Source organism: Amphiprion ocellaris, chromosome 7 (assembly GCF_022539595.1).
Source record: "Amphiprion ocellaris isolate individual 3 ecotype Okinawa chromosome 7, ASM2253959v1, whole genome shotgun sequence".
In the NCBI taxonomy this organism is placed as follows: domain Eukaryota; kingdom Metazoa; phylum Chordata; class Actinopteri; family Pomacentridae; genus Amphiprion; species Amphiprion ocellaris.
In genome coordinates this window covers 31,493,019-31,505,359 of record NC_072772.1, presented here as the reverse complement: position 1 = coordinate 31,505,359, position 12,341 = coordinate 31,493,019, and the positions used below count along the sequence as shown (strand labels likewise).

Below are 12,341 nucleotides of genomic sequence, written 5' to 3'. Positions count from 1 at the left end.
ACACAACTGGGCACAAAGGGAGGAAGAGAGTTGAATGCAGATTGAAGTTGGGACCAAAATCCTCACAGAAAGCACTCCTCTCATTGGCGTCCCTCCACCCTTAGTAAGTCTGATAAATTTAAGAGAATCTGACAGTCTTTCCATTTGGATTCCTTTCATCTTCCCATCGGCTTTCCGCTGACAGGTCGCGTCTCCAGCACTAATGGAAATATCTCTGCGTTTGACAGCTGGGTCATCTGAGGCGAGGCCAGTGGGCTCCATTCTGGGGTTTTTTTTTTTCTTCGCTATACAGTCACGCAGGACTCACTGCCTGCATCACTGCGACTCGCCAAAACAATACCGCTCCGGGCTCGCAAACAGCAAGAGACCTCATCGGTTCACCCAAACGTCAAAAGAAAAAACAAAAAAACAAAAACGGAGGCACGGGTTAAAAGATAAACCCCCCTGACAGTTCCTTCTCTAAACTTCACCGCTTCAGCTCTAAAAGTCTTTATTTCTGGAGTGAAAAAAAAGAGAAATCCAGTTGGTTGTGGCCATGAACTGTGTCTAACCTGATGAAGAGTGAATCACTGCGAGGTGCAAAAAAAAAAAAAAAAAAGGAGATGCTTACTGATGTGTGTCGGTGAGTTTCTATCAAAAATAGTGGCAGTGTTTTGTGGGCAGACAGACAGACAGGCAGACAGACGGGTTGGCAGACAGACAGACACATGAACAAATGGCAGCAAACACTGACAGGCAAAACAAGAAGACAGAAAACTTGAAGACTATTTCAATATGCATGCATGTGAATGAACACTAAAGCAGGAAGAAAGTGAGGAGATGTGAAAGTATGAGTGTGATACTTCGGATTATTTAATAAAATCTTAACTATAATTTTAATTTTGCATCACAGATATTACTTAGAAGGTCTAGGATCCAGGATACTGGATATCTTTGGCAGTAGTATCTCAGTTTTGCTCTTAAAATCATACTTTTCTTGAACAAAAACAGACTGTAAAATCTCTCAGGTGTGTAGGAGGAAATATCCATAGTTAAGACAAAAGAGAACTCCTGCACAAAGTAATTTTAAACTTTTAGTTTAAGTCCAATATCAGGTATAACTGAGTTACACAGAACATGCCAGCTAGATTTAAATAACATTTCATCAGGTGAAGCCAAACAGGGACAATAAAGAAAAGGTATGTGTTATAATTTGGATGATTTACTTAAATCTTAACTTTAATTTTAGTTTTGTATCACATACAATAAATTACTTGGAAGGTCTCGGATCTGCTGCTACAGTGAGGCAGAAAAAAGCGACCATATACATCTAAAACTGATCTTAATTAATACAGTTTATCCAAAATCACCTCTTCAGAAATAACAATAATACTGTTTTACTCATGGTAAGAAGTTCTGGCTACATCTGTCTTGCATCTTCTTTGTCCCTCAGCTTTCACCTCACGAAGATTGAATGACTAAAAAGTTGTAATTCCAATAAAATTTATTGCAAGTCTGCAGGAGTTCTGTCTTCTCTTAACAAAAGTTTCTCAATTAATGATTGCTGTGTGAATACAGCAGCTGTACAAGGAATTAGTCTCAAGAAAATACAACCTCAAATTGGGAAAAATAATTAAATCAGGAAATGTGCTCAAAAATGAGGAAAACGTTTAATTTCTGCTTTCCATTAACAGTTTCCCTACATTTATGTTATTATATTGAGGTTTTGTAAATCACACACATTGAAATCTAAATAGTTTAAGTATTTTTTCACTCAAATAAAAGCTAATATAAGCTTAATTTTATTTTGTTTGATTTTTAGTTGATAGTTAATCAAAAGTTAATGAACCAGTGAGACTATAAACTCCAAACACTGAGATATATTATGTTATTATATTAAAAAGCCTATTTAATAGCAAAAGAGCGAATGCAAAGTGACATTTTATTCAGTATTGTTGTGCTGAAACTACTACTTGATTAATCCAATGAGACAAAACAAATTAGCAATAATTTAAATAAGTAAGAAAAACTGAATCTGACTCATATTTCCCGAACACAGTGTTTTTGTTTTTTTTTTTTGTTTTAAGTATTCTAAATTAAATATATTTACTTGTTGGATGCAGCAAGATGAACATGTTGCTGTCGGTGTTAGGAGATGGTGATAATTTTTCTGTTCAAACAATTAATCAGATGGAAGCAGCCCTTCATGTCTCGGTGGAAAAACGGATAATTTTGAGTGAATCCGGTGGCTGTGACTGTTGGTGGAGGTGACATGGTAACAGCAGCTACAGTGATTTAATTAGTGGGAGCTGAAGACGGCGGAACAGGTGTTCAGCTCAAAGCTCAGCGACAGACTGAACCTGCGTTATCCTCCAGTGTTTTCAGCAGAGAGTCACAGACACAGAGAGAGATAGAGGGCTGTTTGAAACCGGCCCCTGCCACGTCAAGACTTACTCAGGCGTCTGCACACGGCCATGCAGTACTCCTCTGAGTCGAAATTGTTGCGGTTGCCGGCGCAGCCCCCGTATACGAAGCGAACGCACTTCCTCTGGCTCATGTCGAAGTGCCAGCGGGGCATGGAGGCCCTACAGGGGCCCGTCTCAGCCTCCAGGGTGCACACCGCTGCCGGGGGACAGCCTGTTAGATCATCTGGCCACTAGGGGCAGCACTGAATACCACTCTCTATCACAAGCAACTAGCAGACACACTCATTACCAGCACTGTGACTACAAACATGATTAATGCAAACGCTGCTGCAGCTCCTCTAGTGCAGGATGATTTGTCCTTTCACTCTGATAAAGCAGAACTCAGTGTCTGAGTGTCTGATATACACATTTATCTAATTACAGACTGAAAAGGTTGGATTGTATTTAAAAGGAAGGCAAAGTGCCAAATAATTAAACAGAGACAGACAGAGAGGGAGGATTATCATTTAGAACAACTTGCTACAAACCTTTCACTTCTTGTAAAGTCTTGTCCTCGTCCTGGCTCTCTGACATTTTGCTGCTCTCTTTCTTCTCGTCCTCGTCCTCCTTATCTGTCTCCTCATCCTCATAGACGTAGTGGTACTCCTCCTCGTCCTCCTCCTCCTCGTCTTCGTCCTCGTCCACCGGCTCCTCCTTCTGCGTTGGCTGCTCGTCAGCCGGAGTCTCGCTGAGCGAAGCCAGGCAGAGGAGTGATTTATTACACAAGGCAGAGCAGCTGCCATAGATCACTGTCATGGAACTTTAATTCATCCAGATGGCCGGTAATACCTGCCCTTCGCAACCGAGTGGATGTTACGCTTGCAATATTTAGCGGAAAAAAAACATGCCAGGATCATTTCTGCTCACCTCTCCTCTTTGGGGTCCTCGTCCTCCATGTCCACCATGTCGATCTCCTCGTCCTCTACCTCCTCGTCCACGTCGTCCTCCTGGGAGGGCAGCGACGGCGGGTTGGACTCCCCGGTGCGAGAGGACGGGCAGCAGACGTACTCGGTGCCGTGGAACTTGTCGATGGCACAGGGCAGCAGCATGCCGTAGCTGTGCAGCACCATGGAGCTCTTGGCACAGGCCTGAGGGGTAAAAGCAAAGAGATGCTGATGAAACGGAATAGCACAGGGCTCCAGATGATGCTGATGTGATCTCTCAGCTACTGTAGCTTTGACAGGGCGAGGTCTGTTCGTTTTTTATTCACCAGGGCAATACTAAACCTCTAAACACCAAAAAACCTTCTGGTGGATGTGAAATCTTTTAAAAACCTTTCGAAATCACACCATTTATCAGTGCGAGGAAACTGTAAAAACAGCAAGAAACTAATCATTCAAGTTGGGAAAATAAACCAAATATAAACTTAAAATCACTTTATTATACACGTCTAATTCAAAGTGGCACCAAAAACACACTGAATACACCAGATTCTGCCAACTTCAGCCAAATGAGACGCCACAACTGACTCAGCTGCAACCCACCGGTGGCTTTAAAAGGTCTGTTATCTTTGAAAAAATAGCCAAAAAGGCATGTTGTTTTTAAAGCAATACCCAGGAAACTGTAAAAACAGCTAGAAACTAATCATTCAGTTGGGAAAATTATTTCCCAATTATTTCCCATTATTTCCCCATAATTATTATAACAGAAGCTTAAAATCACTTTATTCTGCATGTCTAATTCAAAGAATCACCAAGTGAATGACATGAGTGAAAACCGAATACATCATATTCTGTCAACTTCAGTGCAAACGAGAAGCCATTATAGACTTACCTGAAACCTGCCGGTAGGTTTACAAAGCCTGTTATTTTTAAAACAATAGCCAAAATTACATTACCTATCAGAACAAAAAATGATAAAAAACAGAAAGAACCACTGACTTTTCAACTTTCCTTGAATAAAGGATCAGAGAGTTTCAAAAATAACTTGAAATTTGATATTTAATAGAAATCTCTTTATTCTTCCTCATTCAAAAAGATGCTGTCTTTGAAAAAACTGTCAAAATCACACCACTTATCAGAGCAAGACATTGCAAAAGCAGAAAGAATCATTGATTTTTTTTAACTTTCCAAGGATCCTTAGCACAGCCGAGAAGCCATAACTGACTTAGCTGACCCAGCGTTGGGTTTAAATGGTACTTTTAAAAAAAACTATCGCACAAACATTACACCACTTATCAGAGCAAGAAACTGTTAAAATAGAAAGATCATTGACATCTTAACTTTCCTATGGTCCTTGAATAAACCACGAAATGCAAAAAAACCCTCAAAAAACAAAAAACAAAAAAACAACTACAACCTGAAATTTGATATTAACTTTTCCACATTCAAAAGTTCACCAAAGATAAACTAAGGATTAAGTGATTACTTGGCTAAACTGCAGGAGACACATATCAAAACAAATTACAGACATTGAGAGGAAAATAAAACATACTTCATCTGTAAAATAAATGCGGCATGGCTCAAAAATCTGATACAGAGGAGGAAGTTGTTGTAAGATTCATGTGTGAATAGTGGGAAAACACGGTTTGTAGAGGCTATAAAATGGAAATAGATAAAAAAAACTTTATCATGTTTAGGGATAATTTATTCAGCGTTAGTAACACGTTTTTTAGGTATTGATCCATTTTTTTTTTATTTTTGTAAGACAAATAATCAAAGAAATTCAATTTTTTTTTCATCTTTGTAATGATTTATGGCATTCTAACTGTGCCACACTGCACAAAAACATGTTGGAGGACTTTATAATGTAGTGAAAAATGATCCCATAGTGAGTCAAAATGTGAAAGGAGCAAAAGAAAGCCCAGAAACTGCTTGGAGGTTGAGAAGGTTAAAGCAACCACTAAACAATAATGACACAAACACTGTGTGAATTATCATGGGTGGAAACCGTAGAAGTTAAATGAATTCATTAGCAAAAAACAAGAAAAGCACTCAGACAACGCAGTACTCCGCCAAGGCTGCATGGATGTTGTATAATTTCCAATGGCTGACTCCGCAGCAGTGGATTTGTAGTAGGATCGCAATCATGTGATCGTCAGTAGTGTTTACTTGTTGTCATAGTTACATATACACAGTGCTGCTATCTCACAATGATACAGAAATCTTTAACAAATCGGTGGATCCAGACTATAAGCCACATCACTATCAAATCTATCAAGTTAGTCCTTGTGTCATTTCTGACCTTTCCTGAAAATTTCATCCAAATCCGTTTGTCTGTTTTTGAGTAATGTTGCTAACAGACAGACAGACAGACAGACAGACAGACAGACAGACAGACAGACAGACAGACAGACAGACAGACGGACAAACCAACGCCGATCGTCACATAACTCCACCACGTTCCTTGGTGGAGTAATAACGAAAACATGCGAAAGAGTTTTCAAAAAATCCATTTTCACTAATTTACATGTTTTATTTATTCTATGTATTTTTAATTTAGCCTTAATTTAACCAGGAAGTTCTTTGAGATTAAAATGTCTTGCTGGAGGGAGACCTCGCCAAGAAGAGACATCACTATAAAGTTACAAATACTATAAAATCCAACATGGTACAAGTAACACAAGACAAAAGTAAAAGTTTAAGCTACCTGTATTCTGCAAGAAACTATTCATAGTAATTGATAATAAAATATACTCTTTTGCACCTTTAAGTAGGGAAAATGCAGAAGACGGCTCAACTAAGAAATGTACTTCAAAGAAAAGTTTTAAAAACTTGTTTTCAACCTGTTTTTTTTATAACATTTATGGATTCTCACATACACTACCATTCCAAAGTTTGGGGTCACTTAGAAATGTCCTTATTTTTGGAGAAAATTTTCAATGAAGATAACATTAAATTAATAATAAGAAATCCAGTCTAGACATTGTTAATGTGGTAAATGACTATTCTAGCTGGAAACAACTGATTTTTAATGGAATATCTCCATAGAGGTACAGAGGAACATTTCCAGCAACCATCACTCCTGTGTTCTAATGCTACATTGTGTTAGCTAATGGTGTTGAAAGGCTAATTGATGATTAGAAAACCCTTGTGCAGTTATGTTAGCACATGAATAAAAGTGTGAATTTTCATGGAAAGCATGAAATTGCCTGAGTGACCCCAAACTCTGAACAGCAGTGCATGAATTCAAGCCAGCAGCACATATGTGACGTCCGGCAAAATCTAAAAGTAGAAGAAATCCTTGTTTATAATCGGCCTTATTCCATTTAACCAGTCAGAGAAGTAAACTTTTAGCTTAGTGAGAAAGTAACAAGTCTATCCAGCTACAGAACACAGAGTCGGTTCTCTGCTCACACACTGAGTAGGATGATTAATCGTCACACTTCCAGAAACTCCTCTAAGTGATTTTTCACCAATCGCGTTCTTCAAACAGCAGCGAGGAGGAACCGAGTGCGAGTTCAGTCTAATTGATGGCTGCTGAGAAACTCCACTGTGGCAGCGGGGGATTAGCTGAACGTCTCAGTGGCAGGTGGTGACAGAGAGACACTGTTTCTGAATCATTTTTCTTTACCCAGATTTTCCCCACTGGTTGAGATTTATTACTGCTCGCCTGTGACAAATTTGTTATCGACTGCAGGTTGTCGTTGCCTCTGGACGGCTGCAGATGAAACTCTGTTTGTAAGAGTCGGGAAGTGACAAGAGTGTGACGCTGTCGTGGTCAGAGTGGCCCCCGGGGGCCGACTCTGGAGCTGCCCAGGGGGGATTAGCTGCATTACAGCCACAACACTAATCTGATTAGGAGCTGAAATGTGAGGGCTCCCAGTCAGCCTGTGATCAGAGGACCTCGGAGACAGGTGGAAACACATTAGAGAGGAAGGACTGGAACGTAATGAAAGTGTGGCAGGGACTGAAAAATTTGGCCGGTTTAATTTCTAAAAGTTAAGCCGGTGCTCGACGCTTTCCCTTCCCACAGGACTTGTCTTTTTCCATTTCTCTGCTATTTCTGAGGTAGAGCCTCCCACTGTTTCCTCTGAAGTAATTCTTTAAAAGCAAACATCTATCAAGTGCCATTCGGGTCAGAACACCAAACCAAATCTGAGCCTAAACTCTTGCCTAAAGCCTGGGAGACAGAGCCTAAACTTGCTCTGTCTCCCAAAATAAACCATTTGCAGTGAGCAGATTCTGTAAAAAAGGAAACACTCGGCACAACATTAGTGACTGAGCTGTGACCAGCAATCCTGGTACAAAAATTCAAGAACTTATCGACTGAATTGCAGGCTGTGTAGCTGAAAATTCAGGAATGTTTAATTCAAACTCAACCAAATCTGTGCTTAAAATCTCAAAAATAATACCCTCGTCACCAAAACTAAACCATTTGCAGTGATCAGATTCTGTAAAAAACAAACTACACGCAGATTTGAAGACATTTGTGACTCAGCTGAAACTAACAATCATATAACAAAAATTCAGAAACCTTTCGGCTGAACTGCAGGCTGTGTAATGCTATATCTGAGATACAGCCTCCTACTGTCTCCTATGAAGTATTTCCTTCATAGCTAAACATCTATTACACGGCATTCAGTCAGAAAAGTGAACCAAATCTGCACTAAAATTATGAAAAATTGTCTTGTTGTAAAAAGTACAAACCATTTGCTGTGACCAGATTCAACAAAAAACGAAACATTCCGTCCTGCTCAGTGCAACTGTGAAACTTTTGGACCTTTTCGGTTGAACTGCAAGCTGTGTAATGCTGTATCTGACATGCAGCTTCCCACTGTTTCCTATAACCTATTTCCTTCATAGCTAAAAATCTATGACGTGCCATTCAGCCAGAAAAATAAACCAAATCTGTGAGCAGATTCTGAAAAACACAAAACATTCGGCACAACTATGAAGACATTGGCGATTCAGCTGTGACCAACAATCATGACAAAAATTCAGAAGCTTATGCACTGAACTGCAGGCAGTGTCGTATATTATCTGTAGTACGTAGACCCATATACCCTGAACTGACAGTCTGTGATATTCTGTCAAAAATAGCTAACCAAATCTAAGTTTAAAATTAAATTTAATCAAAATGTACATATTCTAGGTAAAAATTTGCCCCAATTGCAGTAACCAGATTTGATTTCTTTTTAAAATTCCGCTCTCCTAGGTACATCTGTGAAGACATTAGTGACTACCTGCGCCCAACAATCATACGACAAAAATTCAGGAACTTTTTGACTGAACTGCAGGCAATGTTTTGCCATCTCTGAGATACAGCCTCAAACTACTTTCTATGAAGTAATTACTTAATAGCGGAACATCAATGACGCACCACTTGGTCAGAAAACATAACAAAATCTTCTCTCAAAATCTCAGAAAAATTGTGTTATCGCCAAAAATGAACCATTTGAAGTGAGCAGATTCTGTAAAAAAACAAAATATTCAACTCAACTGTGAAGACATTAGTGGCTCAGCTGAATTGCAGGCAGTGTAATGTATTGTCTGTAGTTTGTAGACCCATATAGGTTGAACTGCGAATCTGTGACATTTTGTCAAAAAAATCTAACCAAACCTAAGTTTAAAATTAACTTTAATCAAAATGTACATATTTTACTTAATTTGTCCCCCTAAAAAACATTTGCTTTAACTAGACATTATTTAAAAAAAATGAATAAAAAAAAATTCTGCTCTTTTTGGCACAACTGTGAATACATTAGTGACTCATCTGCACCCAACAATCATACCACAAAAATTCAGGAACTTTTCAGCTGAACTGCAGACATTGCTATCGCTGAGATACAGCCTCAAACTACTTTCTATGAAGTAATTACTTAATAGCGGAACATCAATGACACACCATTTGGTCAGAAAACAAAACCTTCTCCCAAAATCTCAGAAAAATTGTCTTATCGCGAAAAGTGAACCATTTGATGTATATGTAAGATTAAGCCCTTGTTTTCTTGGTACTTGACATTACATATTCAAAACAAATATCTCTCAAATCAAATCAAATCAAAACACCAAATATACCCTGAACTGCTAATTTGTGGCATTTTGTTTTGTAAAAAAAAAAAAAAAAAAAAAAAAATCTAAAATCAAATGCAATCAAAATGTAGATATTTTACTTAAAAAAATGCCCCATTTGCCTTAACAGGGTTTTATTTTAAAGAAAATTCTGCTCTCCTAGGTACATCTGTAAAGACCTTGGTGACTCACCTGCACCCAACAATCACACCACAAAAATTCCAGAACTTTTCAGGTGAACTGCAGGCTATTAAACACATAGAGAAGACAAATACAGAGTATTGCTATCTGTGAGATAGAGCCTCCCACTGTTTCCTATGAAGTAACTTCTTCCTTACCTCTTTGGCCACACCGTGCCACTGCTGGTGGCTGATGCACATGTCCATACGCTCCTTGTGGAAGAACTTGCACTTTTCTGGAACCAGAAGGACGTCACTCACGAACTCGCCCACTGTAAAGAAAAAAAAAAAAGAAAAATCACAATACGCCTGTTAGTCACACTACCAATCTGTCCCTAAAAAGAAAAAAAAAGCCATATCGCTGCTCAACAACACAGCCAGAATTAGAAACAATAAATCACACGGCGAGACCGAAAAGGAAAAAAAAAGGGCAGGATTCAATAATTCATAGCTGCCTGCTCCTTTACGTTTCATTACAGTGGTATAACAGAGAGGGCATTTGACACTTAAACATCTGTCTGTGCTGAAGCTGAAAAGGGATTCATCCCTCTTCTATAGCTGCATCTTTAATCCTGCAATCAAAATGGCAGTGGGGAAAATCAGGTTTCACACTGTGACTCTTTTAAGGTGGTCCAGACTCTTCCTGTGAGTCAATCATATTATTTGCCTGATGATTTCAACTCGGGGATGTTTTATTCAAAGAGCAAGTTGACAGAAAGCAGATCTGGGGGGAAAATAGATGGCTTGAAAAGGCATCTTGTGAATTCCCATGAATAGCTGCACATCTAAGGATGTGGCTTAGGGGTCAGGAGAGAGATTAAAAAGGACGGCGGCCGCTGATAGGCTGGCAGAGCGTCAAGGTGCTCAGGTAGAGTCAGAAACAGATGGAAAAGCGATGCGGGGGGAGAGAAAGAAGGAGAGAGCGAGGGATGAGAAGGAGGTTTAGAGCAAAGCCCGGGCTGAGATCAGAGTGGCTAAAGAGTGGGCGGACTGGAAACACACAAATGAGGGTCTGGAGGTTTTCTCGACGGAGGCTGGGAGCCGTCCTGTAACTGCTCATTTAGCGGTCCGCCTTAACCTCGGCCCGAGGCAGAGCCGCCGGAGCAGAGGCGAGGCAGGCAGGCCGAGGCTGAAAAAGCAGTGTTTTGGAAAATGAGAGGGTAGGATAGGAAGAGGAGAGAGCTGGAAATAGAAGAGGACTCAGCAGCTGCTTCTCATCTCCGCCCAGGAGGTACAGTAACAACCGACCCCCCCCAGACCCTACGATGCCTGTCTGCACCCACCAATGCTGAAAAGTACATTAACCCAAGTACTGTACAGAAATACAGGTTCCTATGGTATCCAAAACACAACATTATTCAACAGTGCTGACAATCAGGTCATCAATAAACTGCTGTTTCTTCTCTTTTATACGATTCTGAATAGAATACACTGGGTTTCGAATTATAAAACACTCCCTTTGGTTTCTAGGAAAATTATATTTGTGTTATTTTCTGATCCCAAATCCAAAAAAAACAACAAAAAATCAAAATGGCTCCATTTTTCAGTGTCAGGCATGAATAAATCACTAAAAGATATTAAATGTTCCCACAGTTCTCCAACTACTAATCTCTGACATCCTTTTCTGTCAGAAAATTTAACCACATGCAGGTTTAAAATCACAATATTTCATGGAGATCATCTTGTTCTACAGGTCTCATTTACATATTTGACTCAGAAACACAGTTTACTCAAAACAGACTCTTTAAAATTCAAATAATTTTCTGCGTCTCGGCACTAACTCCACAAAAAATCACCAATATTATACCATTTATCAGCATCAGACATTGATAAATCGCTGTTAAATTTTCAACTTTTCTAAAACTACCGATCTATAACAAGCCATTTAGCCTTAGTTTCAGTTTAAAATCATAAAATTTCTTGAAAATTATTTCATTCTATGTGTCTTGTTTATAAATTTGCCAAAAAATATAGTTTGTTCTGACTAGATTGAATTAAAAAACTAAAATATTCTGCATTTTTTGACACAACTGTGAAGCCTTTAATGACTCATCTGTGACAAATAGTGATGTTGCAAAAATTCTGGTAATTTTCAGCTGAACTGCAGGCAGTGTTTACACAGAGCAGAGTGGAATGGAAGAATGGAAACAAAATAAAAATCTAAGTTGTAAAATAGATATAATATGTACAGTTACCAAATTTTTCCAGTGTTGGTAAAAGCTGTGGGTGCTTGTTGTACATGTTGATTCCAGCTTTTTTTAATCTATAAAATAAATAATCAAAGAAATTCAATTTTCGTTTCCTTCTCTTTCTTTTTTTATACAATTTATGGTACTAAAACTGTCTGACATTGCAACTGAACATGAAACGTCTAGTCATGGTTGTGCTGTTTCCATAGAGGAACTTTAAAAATAGAAAAAAAAATTAAAAACCCCAAAGTGACACCATTTATCTGAAGCAGAAACTGTAAAATGAGAAAAAAATGTCAGATTTTCTACTTTCTGGTGGTCCTTGAACTACTCATCTGTGACATACTTTCATGTCAGAAAAGTTAACCAGATCTAAGCTAATCATCATGATAGTTCACTTTATTCTAGATGTGTCACTTAAAAATTCAACAAAAACAAGGCATTTACAGAAACCAGATTCTGAAAATGAACAAATAAATAAATAAATAAATAAATAAATAAATAAATAAATAAATAAATAAATAAATAATTGTGCTTTCCTCAGTGAAGCTAAAAAATCTTTACTAACTTTGCTGC

At 38.6% G+C, this 12,341-nt stretch overlaps 1 protein-coding gene across 5 annotated transcripts in view; it reads right to left on the bottom strand.

Moving 5' to 3' along the window:
• Positions 1–12,341, bottom strand: part of aplp2 (amyloid beta (A4) precursor-like protein 2) — a 72,104-nt gene that overhangs the window by 17,566 nt on the left and 42,197 nt on the right. For 4 of the 5 annotated variants that reach the window (XM_023283568.3, XM_023283571.3, XM_023283572.3 and 1 more), the window contains exons 4-7: positions 9,736–9,848; positions 3,312–3,532; positions 2,933–3,132; positions 2,434–2,601 (exon numbers count right to left, since the gene is read on the bottom strand). In XM_023283568.3, coding sequence (XP_023139336.1) covers positions 2,434–2,601; positions 2,933–3,132; positions 3,312–3,532; positions 9,736–9,848 — 702 coding nt within the window. The remainder of the gene's footprint in view (positions 1–2,433; positions 2,602–2,932; positions 3,133–3,311; positions 3,533–9,735; positions 9,849–12,341) is intronic. The other variant, XM_023283573.3, reaches the window with a different exon arrangement.